The sequence below is a fragment of the Phascolarctos cinereus genome, unplaced genomic scaffold, assembly GCF_003287225.1.
Source record: "Phascolarctos cinereus isolate Bilbo 61053 unplaced genomic scaffold, phaCin_HiC Scaffold_5;HRSCAF=322, whole genome shotgun sequence".
Classification (NCBI taxonomy): Eukaryota; Metazoa; Chordata; class Mammalia; order Diprotodontia; family Phascolarctidae; genus Phascolarctos; species Phascolarctos cinereus.
Window position 1 is genome coordinate 61,239,835 of NW_027555958.1, and position 18,869 is coordinate 61,258,703.

Genomic DNA, 18,869 nt, shown 5'->3' on the forward strand with positions numbered 1-18,869 from the left:
AAGTTCAGAATTGGTAGCCAGACTCTAGCATCTTTAACTGATGGAATTGACTTAGGTTCCCTCTGAGAATCTGGACCCTGATAAGGTTTCTAGCAGCAGAAGTTCTGCAAGGAATGAAAACACTTGAGGGTGGTGGCAAGTGGAAACACAAATAATGGATGACAGTCGCCCAGCTGGAAGGTGAGAAAAGCATGAGTGGGGAGTCTCTACATCTCTGCCAGATGTATCAGCTTGAGCTGTAGCCTGGAGAACTTCCTTAGATATTAATGAGGCATCTCTACCTTGTAGCTAATATAGGCCTTGAAAGAAAGCTGCAGGGCTAAAGATGACTGCTAGGAGAGCAGGCTTTGAAAGTTTCAAAAAATAAAAACGTTTTTAAAAAAATAACCTCCCATCAGAGGAGACAAACCAAGAGGATGAAAGGAAGCACCACTGGAAAGGGCCAATCAATATTTGCTTTCTGTTGTTTAGGTTCAACTCAAGAAAGATAGTCACCATCCAAGGTTGCCTATTATAAAATCGGTCATGCAGGGTTGATGTGGATTAATGGGTGTGGGATAAGGCTCCATCTGCATAAAATTCATCCACTGTATAGGAAGCAGCAGAAACTCAGAGTTTAAATGACTTGCTACAGAAAAAAATAGTAAAAAGCTAAAAATCACAAGTCAAAAATGAGCCATACTGATATTATATGTAATATGCACATATATGGCATAGATGTGCATATGTGTATGTTTTATACCTATATCTCTGATCCTAGAGATATATATAGATAGATATATGTGTACATGCATATATACATATATGTATGTATGTATGCATATATAACACACACATTTGCTCCTTGAGTTACTGTACATACTGAAAGTATTGTAAATTAAAAGTGACTCAAATAGTTCAGGATGCAGGAAGGGACTCTTCTCTTTCACATGTGTTCCTGCCTTGACAGAACCATCTTCTCTAAGGCTGATCTCTCCTTTGGGGTTTTAGAACAGCTCAAGCACTGCAGTTAATAACAAATGCAGAAAGAAGCACATGTTTATTTATCACCATTTATGCTTACAATCCTTCATAGGGAGGGCACTACATATACCAGAATGGGCTAAGAACTGACTTCAATCACAGTCTGGATAGATAATGTTCTTTATGATCTTGGACAAGACTCTGCATCTCAGTATCTTCATCTGTAAAATGAGAGTGGTTGTAAGTGATTTACCTTCCAGCCTTGCAGATGAGTTAAAAAAGAAAACACCCCCTTAAAGCCTAGAAAATCTCACCCATCATTTCCTATTTATTCATCTATGGTAGAGAAGCAGTGCATAATTTCATAGTATCTTAGATCTAGTGCTAGGAGGTGCCTTGGAAGTAATTTCATCCAAACCCCTCATTTTTCAGATGATGAACTGAGGTACAGGGAGATTAAGGGACATGCCCGAAGTTATTCAGGTAATAAATGTCAAAGGTCACACACAACCATGAGCATCACATAGTCATTATAAATCTGTTTCTTTATCTGCAAAATGAGGATAATAATATCTTTATTATCTGGTTAGTCATTTTCAGTTATGTCTAGCTCTTCATGACCCCATTTGGGGTTATCTTGCCAGAGATACTGGAGTGGTTTGCCATTTCCTTCTCCACCTCATTTTACAGATAAGGAAACTAAGGCAAATGGGGTGAAGTGACTTGTCCAGGGTCACATAGCTAGTTAGTGTCTGAGGCCAGCTTTGAACTCAGGAAGATGAGTCTTCCTCACTCCAAGCCTGGCACCATATGCATTGCACCACCTAGCTGCCCACCTGTATTACCTATCTCATAGAGTTGTTGTGAGGTTCAAAGGGACAAGGTGTTTAAAGCAAATGTTAAAGCAACTTATAAATGACCATTATTCTGCCTTAGTTTCCTCATCTGTAAAATGAGAATATTAATAGCACCTACCTCTCAGAGTAACATTTTGTGCAGATCAAATTAGATAACATGTAAAAAAGTGCTTTGCAAATTTCAAAGAAATACATTTTTTTGTTTGTTTTTTACCATCATCACCATCACCATCATTATCATCAGTCAACTATCCTTAATTATGGAGGCTATGTAATGACCATGAATTTGAGCTGTAATTTTGGGAGAATGGTAAAAGTCAAATACATTTCTAGAATCCTTTCCCATAATTAGCTCATTTCTCACAGGAAACTTTCCCATGGAGAACAGATATAGAAGAGAAAGTAGATCAACTTCTGTGATTTTTAATAGTTTGATGTCAAGGGTGTTCAATCAGAATCTTTGTTCTGTTGTTTTTTTTTTCTTAGTTGACTCCAGAAAAGTTTCTGATTCCATTACATGCATATTAATATTGATCTATTTGTTATGGATGCCAGAAAATCCAGGTCCAAGTGGTGCTTATAAGCCATCCCCATTGCCTGTTGCCTTGGTGACTAGAGTGACTGCTTCTCACTGATTTTTTAAAAATGAGAAAAGGGGTCACGTGTGATAGGAAAAGGCCAGATTTTTGTTTTGTTTTGTTTGTTTGTTATTTGTAGTATCTAGAAGTCAGTACTGTTAAGACAAGTATGGGTTACACTGAGACACAGAGCCAAATAAAGATTTGGATCCAAGGAGATCCACCAGCTTATTTTTACCCAACTAATTAAATATGAAAAGATTTATTATATGAATAAATCAAATACATTTATAGATGAACTTGAAATATCTTGGGCTCATAGATTCAGAGTAATAAGTCAGGCAGTCCAACCCTTCATTTTATATATGAGGAAACTGTGCCTCAGTGAAATGAAATCATTTGTCCAAGGTCACACAGGTAGTAACTAGGCAGCATAATATTATGAAAGGAGCACAGGACTGGGAGTAGACAGACTTTAAATCTGTTAATCAGTTAACCCAAAAGATTTCATTTTAGTAAGGGCCTGGCACTGTGCTAGATACAGGGGATAAAAATACAATAAATGAAACAATCCCTTTTCTACTAAACTGGTTGTATGGCCAAGGGTGAGTCGCTTACATTGGCTTTATGTCAATTTCCTAATCTGTATTATAGAGGTAATGATGTTGAAATTACCTGCTGCATGGGGTTCTTGTAGGGATTAAATGAGTCGATGAATGTGACTATACATCACATAACTATATGTGGATGTCAGCTATCTTACGATTTCCTCCAGACTCAAAGATGATGTTGAGCTCAGTTCTTCTAACAAATATCTAATGAACAATAATCTGTAATTAATATATTTTTAAAAACTGTGTTTAAGATGGATATAGTAATTTAGAGGCTCTTGCGATAATGGGTTTCAGGTTAGCTTTGAAATCTTCTCAAAAGACCTCAACAATGTAGCTCCCTGAATATGTTGCGTTTTCAAATTATAACTATGTAATAACAACGCTCTGGAGTCATCACATGAATCAGCAACAGGATGCTCTTGCAAGTGCTGTACAAAAGTATAGCTGGTGTCCTATTTGGATTCAAGTAAAGGACAACATTAAAATCAAATTAGAATTTATTTCTCAGCCTTGCTCTTGTAATGTATTAGGAGAAAAAAAAATTTAGTGAAGCTTCACATTTTGTATTCTTAATTATTGCAAGTACTTTGAAGAGGATGAATCCAGAGGACCAAAAATGAAGCATATTACCTACCCTGTGACACCAAGGTGATGAACACAGGACAGAATAAGAATTTGTTGGGGGGAGACATGACTGATGCAGACATTTGTTTCGCTTGATTATGAATATGTTACAAAGATTTTATTTATTTTTCAATGATTACTGGGAAGGAGAGAAAATGGACTTTTGTTCAATGAAAAAAATTAAATGAAAAAGAGGACATATGCTTTATGTGTGTGTGTATTTCTACGTACATACATACATATATACATGCATATCTTTTATATATAAAAGTATATTTACACACTAAATGTACACCTTGAGCTCAATTTTTGCATATACACACTCTGGATAAGGTATATTTGTATGTGTACGCACACTATGTATACATATACATGAGTGCATATGTATATATATATATATATATACGTGTGTGTGTATGTATAAATATACATACATTTATACCTAATCCAGAGTGTATATATGCAAAAACTGAGCTCAAGGTGCATAGGTATATGTGCATATAGACATACATGTGTGTATATGTATATGTGTGTGTACATGCATGTAGACATATACATATTCCTAATTCAGAGTAGTGTCTAGTAGGGGACTTATTTTGTGTTAGTTCAAAAAACAAAAGCAGAATCAAATGGATAGAATTAGGTATAAGTTCAATGAAAAAAATTAATAACTGAAGTTGTCCAAAAATGGAATGGGCTGCTTGATTACGTTGAGAGCTTTTCATCCTTCAGATGATTCAAGCAGATGATAGATATGGATAGAATTTCTTTATTATGTAGCAGATTTTATTAAATTTTTATTAAACCTCCAAAGTTCCTTCCAACCTAACTGAATGATGATGATGATGATGATGATAATGGACATCTATGAAGGTAGTTTTAAACTTTGAGGCGCTGACACAGATCAGCTTAAAAGTAAATTTGGTTTTAAAATTATTAAAAATACTAGATTATTGTCTTTCTTCTTTGAGGTTATTCTTTGTCTTGATTGTTTGTTGAACACTGAGGACATGACTAGCTCAAGTTTTCAGTAAATTAGTTGCCTCCCCACTTACAGAATTTATTGTGTTTTTACAGTGTTTATTGTGATTAGGGGATGAAATAATGAAATCAAGAGTGGTTTTTCCTTTGATTTTCTTTCCAACTGTTTGTATGTTCCTTGGGTTACATGTAGATGTGGGTGATCATCTAATAAGATGGGTTTCACTGAAAATATAAGTTCACTCACAACTACAATGCTATTCCAATTAGGCCAGCTTTAATTTCTATAAAAATCTCTACTGGTATGTTTGACTATTTCCATAGAATTTTAGTATGAAAGCTACCATTAAGAATGCCAGATTTTTAGGCTTCAGACACATTTAAGATTTCACTTTTAAAAGAAAATTGGAAGCAGTTGTATCCTTGACCCCAAGAAAATCATAGGTGCACAGGTGTTATGATTTGTGTTCTAAGACTTTCTCTTCAGAAGTCCAAGAATACTGTCAAGAGAGGATTGTTTTTTTCTTTTTTTGCTTTTTGGTGAGGCAGTCGGGGTTAAGTGACTTGCCCAGGGTCACACAGCTAGGAAGTGTTAAGTGTCTGAGGCTGGATTTGAACTCAGATCCTCCTGACTCCAAGGCAGGAGCTCTATGCACTGCACCATCTAGCTGCCCCAAGAGAAGATGTCTTGAGCTTTGGTTTGGTGCATTTGGGGAATGAGGTTTCTTTTCCCCTCTTGTCTTTTAGTAGAAAATATGGGAAACTTGGAGTAGACATAGTTAGCAAGCAGCTGTATCCTTTTATGTTTATTTAGGGGAAAAGTATTTAATAAAGAAGAACAGTAATTGCTATGTTGAAATAGAAAATTGGTGTAACTTCTACTCGTGCCCTCTATCCCATTGCCAAATAATGGGATGTGCTGTATTCATTAGTAATGGGGTGGGGTGTTGGGCCTCCCATTATAAATGGTTAGAAGAGCCAGAACTGGTACTGGGTAGGTATCAGGCACATCCTTGCAGCTGGGGAGAGATTATCATTCACTTACTATTTATGAAGAGTTTGCATCTTAGAGATTATCTTTATAAAGCATGTAATTGTGTGTCTGAGAAGTTGAATTGACTGAGAACAAAATTACCCTTATTTAAATCATCTTTGGTGCCTTTTTTTTTTCTGAAAGGAACTTGTCGAGTACTATAAGCATCATTCTCTTAAAGAAGGCTTCAGAACTTTAGATACTACTCTTCAGTTTCCTTACAAGGAGCCTGAAAATTCAGCTGGACCGAGGGGTAATAGAGCAAGCGGCAACTGTGAGTATTGTAATTATAATTTAGAATACCACTAGTTGTCTCTTAAGGATTAAAGGCACAATAACAGAGAACATCTTCATTCTGTAGTTTTGACAGATAACCAATTAATATGGTAATGCCTTGAGCTAGGACTTTTTTTCTGAAGCTAAGCAGAATCAGGTCTGCTAACAGGTTTATGAATGTGTCTAGCTAATTTTTTTTTTTTTGCTGCCAAATTTAAAATCATATTTGTGCTTGGAAATCTATCAGAAATGTGCATGGTATGTTAATTCAAAATCTATCCACTTTTCACTGACTTTTGTATTGGCCAAACTATTTCTAACTTAGACACAATGTTTATGGACGTTGTGATGATTTACAGTGCCATTTAAATAAAGCTGACATGTAATTCTCCTGGCATTCCAACCAAGGTTATTCCAACTATTGACCAATGGAAGCTTTAGGTTATATTAAATGACTGAAGGATATGGTCTCTGAAAGAAGGAGTTGGTTAACCAGATGCAAGATGTCCCAAAACTCTTGGGACACACTTTGTTTCCAAAAATCATTTTAAAAACACCTCTCAAAGTAGCATCATATGATAGCAATGCAGAATGTCTTAAAGAGTAGCATGCACAATTTTATGCTTTTAAGTCAATAACACTTTTTCCCTCCCAGTTGAAGGCAACAGTCATTCCAAAACATGATAAAAGATAGTGGTAAAATGAAGCTGGGAAAGAGAAGTAATAGAATGATTGGCAGAACTGGGGTCTGAAAGATTTCAAGTTCCTGATACAGGAGTCTGAAAGTCAACAAGATGGAACTTAATAGGGATACGTGCAAAGTTCTTTACTCATATTAAAAATAAATCAAATTCATAAGCACAAAATGAGGGGGGAAATAGAACTCTTTTAATTCATGTAAAAATGACCCAAGATTTTTAGAAGTCATATTTAATACAAATCAATAGTGTGAATGAGCAGCCAACCTTAGTGCCCCTCTACCTCAAAAAATATTGACTTAATAAAAGCATAGTGTCCATATATCAGGAGAGTGTTTCATATGTGTATCCTTAAAATATTCAGAGAAAATGAAGAATGCTGTATTGGCTGTGGTAAAATTATGAAAGAAAATGGATATGAGTTACACCAACAGGCATATATAGGGGTGTCCACACTGATGAGATCATAGAGCCATTTGAGTATTCTTGTAGAGCAGGGGAACCTGTAGCCTCAAGGCCACACGTGGCCTTCTAGGTCCTTGGGTGTGGCTTTTTGATTGAGCCTAAATTCTGCAGAATAAATCCTTTTATTAAGGGCATTTGTTCTGTGAGCAAATCTTCCTTCCTTTCTTCCTTCCCTCCTTCCTTCCTTCTTTTCTTCGTTCCTTCTTTTCTTCCTTCCTTCTGTCCTCCCTCTGTCCTTCTCTCTTCCTCCCTCCCTCCCTTTCTCTCTCATCTATTTTTCCATCCATCCATCCATTTAACTACCCTGCATTTCTAATCCTTTGCAAAGTCTTATTGTTTCTTCTACCAAAACATCTTTCACATACCACCACTTCTCTTTCCTCACATAGCCACCACCATAGTTTACCCTTTCAGGTCTCACCTGGTCAATTTAGAACCTGAAATAAGTCTCCCTGCATCAGATCTCTTCCCCTCTCTAATCCATCCTCCACACACCTATCAAAAGTGGTCATCCTAAAAATGTCTGGCTATCTCACTCCCCTTCTCAATAGGCTTCAGTGACTCCCTGTTAGCTCCAGTAGCAAATACAAAGAGTACAACATTTGGCATTTAAATTCCTTACAACCTGTTCCAGCCTACGTTTCTATGCTTAATAAACATTGTCTCCCTTCACGTAATCTATGGACTACCCAAGTTGGCCTTCTTATTTCCTTTCACACAACATTTGTGTTTATACTTTTGCATAGGCCAAGCCTCAAATTCTGTCTCCTCATCTCTCCCTTTTAGGGTGCTATGTACCTACAAAGCTCAGTTCATTGTCCCTTGCTGCATGAAACCTCCTTTCTGGAACATGCCCCTCCCACCACATAATGATTAGCATCTCTCTTATCCCCCAGGGAAGACCTTGTATTTGTGTGTGTGTGTGTGTGTGTGTGTGTGTGTGTGTGTGTGTGTGTGTGTGTGCATATGTACGCATATTCATATATACATATATGTACACACACATATATAATATACTTAGATGTGTACATGTTATTTCTGTTAACAAAATGTAAGTTCATTGAGGGCAAGGCCTGTTTCATTTTTGGCGCTGTATGCCCAGCACCTTTTAAAGTCTCTAGCCCATAGCAAACAATAAATACATGCTGTCCTCTAACCTGTATCCTAACTATATCCATCTCTCCTCATCTGTCTGTCTATCCATCTGTCTGTCTATCTATCTACTTATCATTTATATATCTATATAAAACCATGTGTATGTAACATATAGAGTATAGAGCTTAGGATGTATATGAGAATCATAGAATTTCAGGACTGGAAGGATCTAGAAAGATTTGTACAGAATAAAAACTAGTGGGTTGGGTTGAAGCATGCACCATTGGAGGGAGTACCCACCCACAAGATGAATTGAAATTCTGGTTCTAAGTTTAGAGCGACACGTAAAAAAGAACTACATGGTCTAGTGAAAGCTTTTTCCTGCTGCTTCCCATGAAATTTGCTGAACAGTTTAGAATTCAATATTATTTTGTGTTATCTTTTTTCCAATCCCTTTAATTTTTACCTGTTCAGGTGAAAAAACAAATGCCATTTAAGACTCTGTTAGGATCCTTGGCTTATAAAAGGTGGGAACCTTGAGAAATGCTTGAAAAAGAGTCTGTTTGCAGGATAGTAATGTTGTCACGTTATAGGAAATGGAAAAAAACAACAACGTATTATCTGTAGATTCTGATAGAACGAACAGAATTATTTATGTATGTAGTGTAGTAGAAGCACTTACGAACATAATTTGTTACCTGATTGACAGACCCTTATTTGATCCTTATTAGCAGTTCTCATCACAGTTGTCAAGAATGAATGATGAACATGTGGAACACTGAATGCTCTGACAGACAGCCTAAGTTACAATAATAGTGAAAGTGCCAATTAAAGTGAAAAAAAAGCATCCTTTTATTTGGGGACAGTTTATTATCATTTTCCTTCAATTATAGGGCAGTTTATCCACACTCAGGGATTGTGTCCTTGAAAGGCTGTTTTTCTACTAATGTGTTTAGGAAATATCTGATAGTGTTGAGAATAGACTTATCTATAATTTGTAAAATTGTCTATTGCCTTTTCTTTGCCCCCTTACCAGCCAGAGGAGGAAAGGCTGATGAAGGAGGCACAGACATGCACTCACGTTTGTTGAGAACAAGGTGTAAGCCCTATTAACAGACCCATAGGGCTGTCAAACAGCTTCCTCTATCTCTGCAGTAATTTTCCTCAATAATCCTTCTGCTGAAATTTTCTAGCTATATTCACTGTTTTATCTAAGGCTAAAGAAGGAGGAGACCACCTGAGGTGATCAGATGGCCCGTATTAGGTGAGCGGGTTTTATTTCATGTTTATAATCAGTCCCTGCTTTACCCTGATTCCAGTTAACATTTCTGGGCCTACATTTTCTCACCTGGAAAAGGAAGGGTTTGGAATACAATTTTAAGGTCCCATCTAAATCTAGATGCTTTTAGGAAATTTGCTCACTTTTCCAGCTCATATTGTTGAATATTGTGATAGGACCAATATTTATCAGAAGTTAACCCCTTGCCACTTAACATAAGTCAGACTAGTTTTTCCCTGAAAAGTGACAAAACAGTCCTTGGGACTTAATGGAGATGGGGTTTGGATAGAGAAAGAGGTTCCCAAGGCTCAAAGTACTTGACAACTTCCTCGTAGCCTTTGGCCATATTGACCTGGCTTCCTGGTCACAGGCCCACCCACATGGGGCCTTGGCCCTTCCGATTTGGTTGCTGTCCTGAGGCTTCTGAGTGACAGCCCTGTGGCCCTGCTAACCAAATCTGTTTTTCTCAGGATAGGAGGATAGCCACTAGCTAACAGTATCCTCATTGAAAATCCTTTCTATTCTGTGGCTAAGTGATCCTTTTTTTTTTTTATTAACTATGGAATGACATATGAGGGCTTCATCTAACCAGAGTTGGATTTTCCCCTAACAGTTGGTTTGCCAATCACTAGGTATACCATCTAGGGCTGGAGGAAGACTTGCTCAATTTTTTTTTCTTTTTTGAGAAATGAATCTTCAAGGTCAGTGTTTTTCACTTTGCTTGTTTTACTGAGACCAAGAGAAATCACTTTAAACATCCCTGCATTAGCTAGAGAGAGACTTTGGGCAACCAACCAATTAAAATGAAAAATATATCCTTTTATTTGGGGCAGTAGCATTTCCCTTCAGTTGTATTTTTTTTTTAATGATGAAGCAGTTTTTAAGAAGTACTTCAAAATTCAATTGTAGAAGGGAAAAATATTACCAGTCAGATGTTTAATGTCTATTATAGCTAACAGTTCATAATCTTGATTAAAGCACAAACTCATATAGTTCACAGTATATAATGACCTTGGACTAGACCATGCTTCCCATCCCACCCAGCTAATCCACACTGTCCAATTACCATAATCAAATCAACACTACTAGAAAGGACTTGGGCTTGTCAATGTCCTCCCATAGGGTTCCACTCCCCACCCACAGTGGTTTCCTTCCCTTCCCTGGCTGCTGGTCCCTTTTAATGCCTTGCCCACTGAATTAGAATGGAAGCTCCCTGAGGGAAGAGATTGCTTTGCTTTTGTTCTGTAGGAGTAGTACTAGGGGCAGCACTTGACCTATAATAAGCACTAAATAAATGCTATCCATTTATTCATTCAACCTAGCTCCTTCTAGGTAGTCCTACTCTGATGCTTCTTTATGTTCTGATTGTGATTCTTGGTTCCTGAAGGATCCCAAAGGAGGCCAAATTATTCAGGTCTTCCTAAACTAGAAAAGCTTCAGGCGTGTATGTGTGGTGGGATGTGGGATCTGAAAGGATATTTATTAAGTTCTTATTATGTGTCAGCCACTGAGCTAAGCACTTAACAAATATTATCTTATTTGATCCTCGCAACAACCTAATTTTACAGTGGAGAAAATCAGGGCAGACACAGAGTTCAATGGAGTACCCTACCTAGTAAGTATGGGAGGCCAGATTTGAACTTGGGTCTTCCTGACTTCAGGCCCATTTCTCAATCCACTGAGTCACCTAGCTGCTTGCTAGACACCCGGTAGGAGCCTAGCGATAGGCTTATACATCTATTGTCCAAAGACAAATTCTAAATTTGAAGAAGTTCATCACCACGTTGGCTGTAGCTTTACAAACTTTTTTTTTTTTAATAATGGCAACTATTGAAAAACATATAGAATGTCACAGAGGGGCATTAGTGCAAGGAAGACATGAAACATCTTCAAAGTACTGAAAAAGTATAGCTAACATATTAATCTTCCATCAAAAGTATGTCATATAGTTATATTTTTTATGTTCTGCATATACATTTATAAGATGGAGGCTGGACCTGTGAGTTTACTGCCCTAGGAAGCTACCAACAGAGAGAATTCCATTCACCAATATAAGTCAAGACTTTCTCCGCAACCTGTAGTCTAACATTGCCTAGGGCTCTGAGAGATTAAATTCCTGGCCTAGAATCATGCAGCCATCACCTGTCAAAGGTAGACTTGATCTCATATCTTCCTGGTTCTGAGGCTAGCTCTCTATTATACTATTAAGGTAAAATATATTGTATAGTAAATACAAATATTTTTATGCATATATTATTAGTTGGAGAATAATTTTTTCTAATTAAATTATCATAGGAGATTATAAGCCATCTTTCTATTTAGCTACAATTTTCTTTTCTTCTGATTTTGTTTATAGCAAGAATGTCAAGATTGCGATGATATAGTTCCTCAGTATTTTTCCCCACTGGTTATTGGACAAGGATTTCACATTTAGAGTATAGACAGTCAAGTTGTTGCCTGTCTGAAAACTATCATTCCTAGGTCCCTCTGCCATTTTTCTGCTACTCTGTCATCATCATCACTGAAACAGAAGTGGCCTTCATAGGAATGAGGGCCATTTAAAATTTTCCTTCATTTTAGGGGTGGCTATAACCAAAAAGAAATTTTTTTCACAGGTAGCAAGTGGCCTGCTGGTCATATGCTTTTTCACAAACCAAATTGGTACTTGAAAAACAGACTTGGTCTCCAAAGTACTCTTGTTGAGACAAAGAAAGGAGCCAGCAGAGTAGTTTTTATTGATCCCAGAAGATCTGAGAAATGTTATTTCATGGCATCTTTGGTTATCATGAGTTACAGGACTAATGATTGTTTGCAAAAAAGATTAGTAATTGTTACTTATGTGGCATTATTAGTTGCTAAGAATAAAAAGGTAGAGAAATGCCATGAAGAATTTGATAAGACATTCCAAGTCAAATCAACATGTACTCTGATATTTGATGATGTCAATGCAAAGTCGGGGAAAAAAGTAACAATGGGAAAAATATATGAGAATGTATAATTCAGGAAAAATGATTGAGACAGGCTAAAGATTTATGGATTTACACAGAAGCCTCATGCCTCTAAATAATGAACACTTTCTTTGAAAAAAAGTTGATAGTCAATAGACATTGAGCTCCAAATCATACAATAAAGAGTAAAATAGATGATTCTTTTTAATGAACAGGAAAATATTTGTTATTTATTGGTGAATTATCCCTGAGTCTGTTGTTTGTGTGCAAGCAATTTATTCATCAGAGCTAAGATGAAGATTTGTTTTAAAAAATAAGCAAAAATAATAATAATGAAAAATATTGCACATAATTATATCCATTCCTGAATTAAACAAGTTATTGGAAATCTTAAAAATGGGAAATAGACAATAGGAATAACATTGACACTGATTTCATCTAGAACTTTGACCAATGTAAATTGTTTCAACAAGGACTGCAACACTCCCCAGAAAAATGTTTTAGTCAATAAACATTTGACTTACTGGTTAGGCAGAGATGGCTGCCAAAGGCAACACTAGATTAGAATGCAATTCTATTTTATAAAATCTTGTGAAAAAGGGTAATGGGCAATTATAGAATATTATCATCTCAGCAAAAAGAAATAGCAGAGGGTAAAACCAGTTAGCAATATCATCTCAAAAATATTCTTTGATGAAGATGGGTGGAGAAATACAGAAGCAAAATGAAAAATATTTTTGTGGAAAAAAAAGATTTTTTTAAACAAATGTTTTTCTCTGTCAAGGATATTGTAACCACTACACTTGGATTCTAACATCATAGTCTCCAAGGTGCTTGGAGAGAAGATAGAAATGACACTAAAGAAAACAAAGCTGAGAAAAGTAGTAGGATTCAACCAGGAACATATATAGGAGACCTCTGCTGTTGGTGGATAAATTGTAAGGCCATCTAGAAGGCTTCCAGCTTTTGATTGGGCTCCTGATAGTCCACTATTGAGAAAACAGAAAAGAATATCAACAGGATGGGTGACCATAAATGGCTTGTGATATAAACCATTAGAGGGAACTCCTAAATCAATAAGATAGGAGATCCATTTGCTTATTTGTGCGGTTTATTGTTGCTATGTGGTATATCACTAGTCATGAATGCAACCTCTAATTATAATATTATTCTTATGTGAAAAAATTATCTATTAGATGTAAATTTTATAGGAGTTCCACTTAGAGAATGAGGATTACTTTACTATATTACAATAACTGATGACTCAGATTATTTTGCTGTGAAAGAACACAGTGACTTTAACATACTTGTCTGGATTTCCACCTCTTTGCTGGATGTCCATCTGAACTCCATGAACCACCTTCCCTACCAAGAAGTTGCACATTGAACTTCTAGGTCAGATGGAATATTAGTACTGCTATTCCTAAGGGAGAAGAGAGGAGGCAGGCAAGCTGAAAACTAAGCTGAGTAGGGGAGAGATTCTTCAACCTTAGGAAAAATAGAAAGCACTAGGAGCCTTCATACCCACAATCCTGATGCCTATATTTTTTTCTTAAAGTATCTGATCTTTTTTGATAAATTGGCCCTGATAGTTATTTGAAAAGGCAACTTATTCCTAAAGTAGATTCCACTCAGAATACTCCTTGAAGATTAATGATTATTTTCAAGGTTCATCATAATGGAAGAACTGTGTCAGATATGTGGATGATGATAATATATGAGAGGATATTGATTAATATTTAATGAGAGCCTAAAATATGTTGGTCAGTGAATACAACATTTCAAAGGACATGGTCCCAGGCACAGTTATGTTATGTTAGAAGGTCCAGGGGATTTTTTTTCAGTTTCCTGTGGAGTGACCTAAGTCTTGGGAGGTTACAGAGATGGAGAAGGGTCTTTAGAGAATCAGGGACCTATGTCAGTTCACTAAGCTTTCATTAAGTACTTAGTGTATACAAAATTCTGTCTTAGCTATTAGGGATAAAAAATAAAATCTTTGTCCTTAAGAAACTTGCTCATATTGGGGTTGGGGGTAGATAGGGAGACCTGTGCATACATTTGCAAACATAAATATATACACAAGTTTCAAGAGCAAAAAGACACTAACAAATGGGGACAATGGTGGGAAGAAGATTCATGGCTCAAGAAAGGCCTAGGAGATGGCACCTGAGTTCATACCAGGCATGAGGGCCTATCTGTGCAACACAGACTGCCAGCTATTTCACAGTGATGATATAAGGAAGGATGTAATCTGCTCCTTCCCACTCCCCAAAACTGACCTATCTTTCTAGGTTACTCAATGGGACTTTGAAGAATATTTTCTCAATTTCAGTTGCTTTTTGCTCTGCTACTAATTAGTTGTATATGACCTTGGTCAAGCAATTCAACCTCTCTGGGCCTCAATATCCTCATCTGAAAAATGGAAAGTTTGGATTAGATTATTCACCAACTCCTATAATTATATACTTCTACTGGGAAGTAGGAGGAGAAGGGACATAGCAGAGCATGCTTTTGGAATGAAGAACTGCAGATGACAAGAATGAAAAAAGTTTTTTGATAGTCTTATAAACCCATTGACAGGGCTTCTATATTTATGTGCCCTCATTTATGGCTTCCTTGTTGGGAATGGACTATCCATAGACTCTTAGCTATGATCTCCATAGCTAAGGGCAGCCCTGATATGAGAAGGATCAACACTGGTGGAAACACATTAAAACACCAGATTCCTACTTGAGAACCAGGCATTCATCAGAGAAAATGTCAACTCTATACCCTAACAGATTAGTATCAAATCTTAGTTGTTGATTGGGTTAAGGGCAAAAAAAATCTGGTTTCAACTTAAGACTGTATTACCAGACCAGCACATCTCTGCTTGCTGAGGAATAAGTAGAAAAGGAGTTTAGGAGGACCTAGAGAAAGTTCAGAAAGTTCATATTCCTGAGAAAATATATAGAGGAGAAATATGGCAGGGATCAAGAGAAGGGAAGAGAAGAAGAAACATGAGCCCTGGAATATTAAGTTTGGCATTTGTAACTAATCTAGAAATTTTTTTCAAATTGTCCATAAGGCTTATGAGGTTACTAGAATAGCATGTCCAGATGGGTAGCTCAAGAGGGAAAAGAAGAAGCAAGTGCCCTGAACAGATTGTCTGTTGTTTCTCCATTCTGTATTTTCCACTAACACCCATGTATTCCCCTTTATCCTGTGATCAGTATTATTATAGCTAAACTATTTTTAGTGCTACTTTGAGACAGAAAGTTTGAGTTGGAAATTTTAAAATGTTTGCATAACTTGATATGACATACTAGTAAAAATTCCCTTCTAGAGATTCGATAGCCAGTAGTTAATGAAAACCAGCAATAATAGCCATTGCCTCAAATACCAGTAGAGAAAGGGAGAGAGGGAGAAGTGGGAAGGGATCTGTAAGGCCTTTTATTGCAGCCCACATGAGGAATTAGAGCCTTAGAGATGTGAAGTGACTTTCCTAAGGCCACACAGCTCATCTTGAACCAAAGATTCAAGCTCCGGTCCTCTAACTCCAAAACTAGCCCACTTTCTACTCTACTACTGTACTTTCATGTTGTTTCTTCCCTAGAAGGGGGACCATAAAAAATTGATTTAATGACTTTCTTCCTCCAGCAGTGGAAATCAGAATAGGATCAGATTATCAAGGGCACTGACTTTTAAAGTAGAAATTTGGCTTTTATCCTGTAGGTGACAGTTATCAAATGATGGGGAGTCAGACAGTAGGATGTAGGAAAGACTGGAAGAGGAAAGAGATTTGAGTTGGGGAGACAGTTAAGAGGGCCTAAGCCTAAAGTGGTTAGCTTATAGTTGATTGTATTAATGGAAAGAATGGAGAAAGCCAAGGGGCAAAGATGAGAAACATTTTAAAGGGAGAACTGTAAAGACTTAATGAACTCATTGGATGTAGTGAAATGAAGTAAAGAGTCAAAGATGAGAGACTAAGTGAGGAAGCAGAAGGTAGCATTACTAACAAAAACAATGGAGGACAGGTTGTGGCCACTTAGGTTGTGGGGAGCATTAACTCTGAGTGAGAGCAGGATGCCCAAGGGGCAATGTCCTGATGGCTGTTAGAGAACTTGAGATCAGAGTTGAGATTTTTATATAGCTGTAGTTTGAACTAACTGCTATTTAAATTGTGATAGTGCTTCAGGGATTTGTTCTTCATTTGGCTGTGTTTCCATCCAGAAAGAATAATTAAGACAGATTTCAATCAGTACTCTCAGTGTGCTTTGAGAATCAAACAAATAATTTTATTAGTTTCTTTTTAAATTTTCTTGGTTAGAGTGCAGAATGGGAAATACACATATATGTGTGTATATACATACATATATGCATATATGTGTGTGTATTTATATATAGCTATTGAGAGAATTTGTTTTGTTTGACTACGCATATTTGCTATAAGAAATTTGTTTTTCTTTTCTTTTTTCCAATGGAGTGGGGAATGGGAGTGACAGAAAACAGATTTTTGGTCATTTAGAAAAACACAGAGTTGGGGGAGTGTGTGCTACGCATGTGGAATGTTGTAGGCACTTTCAGATGAGGTCACTGTGTCATTAGTTTTACTTTGTTACAAGACACCTCTCACAAAATGGGAATAATTGGTGAGTATTTGTAATATAAAAACTAAACACATCAATAAGACTTTTAATAAAAGGATCAAGCAGAGATGATTTATTGAAATTATGAGACAGGATCAGTTCACAGTGGGAAATGAAGTAGAGAAAAGACAGCAAAGGGTCAAAGACTGGAAAAAGTTATCTGTAGAAACCCAGCTGCAGTTCTGAGAACCAGGAGGTAGCATACTAAAATTATTTATTTGGAGTTATCAGTGCAAATCTTCCATCAAATTATTAAACAAATTAGTTTAGGGATGTAAATGATTTTCAGAACCAAGAAAGGTCATCTGCTTTAATATATCTGCCTGTTTTTAAGATCACATAAATCACATTTAATTGTATTTTCACTGGCTCCTTATCCCTCATCCCCTGAGACAATTTTAGTTATCTCTTGTTACACTTTAGGCTCTTGACTTAAATAGTCATCATTAGTAACTTGGGGGAAATATAGTCTTTTTATTACTCTGCGGATGCAAAATTCCCAGGGATACACTGAAAGATAGAAGTTTGGAAAGCAGCTCAAGGAGAAAATTCAAAATAGCAGCCAAAAGTCATGTGTGGCATGAGGGCTTCACAATTCTGCCTCTCACAGATGTCTGGTGTCAACCCAAGTGCCAACTTTTCTGTCAGTTAAAAAGTTAGATGTGTGCCATTTTCTCATTAAAAAAGAGACAGCATCTGTCTGGAAGTAGATATATCTTGGTGTCAGTGTAATTAAAATTACTTATGCTCCATGATAATAGAGAGTTTAAAAAAGGTAGTAATAGCATGTGCTACTGTTCAAAAAAAATGATTCTAATAATTCAATTCAATGCATACTTATTAAGTTCTTACTATGCGCAAAGGAACTTCTAAGTGGTAGGAGGAGATGTAAAGATTTAATAAGACATTAGTATGAGTCTTATGGAGTTTACACTCTAGTAATAAGATTATTGGTAATTTAATGTAAATGAAAATATTTTAATGAATATTGATTTATTCCAACTGTGAGTACTCCTTTCCAAGGACAGCTAGATGGTGCAGTGGATAGAGGCCTGGGCCTGGAGTCAGAAAGACTCCTCTTCCCAAGTTCAAATTTGACCTTAGACACTTAGTAGCTGTGTGATCCTGGGCAAGTCACTTAATCGTGTTTGCCTCAGTTTCCTCATCTGTAAAAAGGAATTGCCAACGACTCTAGTATCTTTGCCAAGAAAACCCCACATGGAATCATGAAGTCAGACATGACTGAAACTACTGAACAACAACACTCTTCCACCAACAAATTCATAACTCCTCTAAGACTTCCATCACTGAAAAAACCTATATCCCTTTGGCTGAAACTGCTGCTGGGCCTTTCTGAAATTAGCTAAGCTGCTCATTGGATGCCAGGGATATAATCATTGGAGCCCTACTCATTGCCGCCACATTAAGACTGCTGTATTTGGAAGGCTTGGCAGGATTGGTATCCTGGCCTGGACTTCCTTGGACTCTGGTACCACATCTTCTCATTCCAGGACTGAAAGACTTAGCTATTTAAGGGCCTCCAGTGGGGTATGGCCAGTTTTCAGTCAGCCAATCGATTCCTAGCTTCCCTTCCAATTTTATCAGAGAGCTTGTTCATGCCTAGAAACAGGACAACACAAAATGGAGTATCATTACCGTTAGTTTAACACCTTGTTGCAATTTCATTATTTTCTGCCACTGCATCGGTTGAATTGGGAGCAGAAATCAGTTGTTCCAAGAACAACTGCCCTCCCTTCACTTGCATTCTTCTAGAATAGTCTTTGAGACTCTGGTGTCATGGATATACCATGGTGAGGCATCAGAGGAAGA

At 36.9% G+C, this 18,869-nt stretch overlaps 1 protein-coding gene across 1 annotated transcript in view; it reads left to right on the top strand.

Moving 5' to 3' along the window:
- Positions 1 to 18,869, top strand: part of VAV3 (vav guanine nucleotide exchange factor 3) — a 450,109-nt gene that overhangs the window by 421,631 nt on the left and 9,609 nt on the right. Inside the window, exon 25 of the mRNA XM_021000329.2 lies at positions 5,795 to 5,924. Coding sequence (XP_020855988.1) covers positions 5,795 to 5,924 — 130 coding nt within the window. The remainder of the gene's footprint in view (positions 1 to 5,794; positions 5,925 to 18,869) is intronic.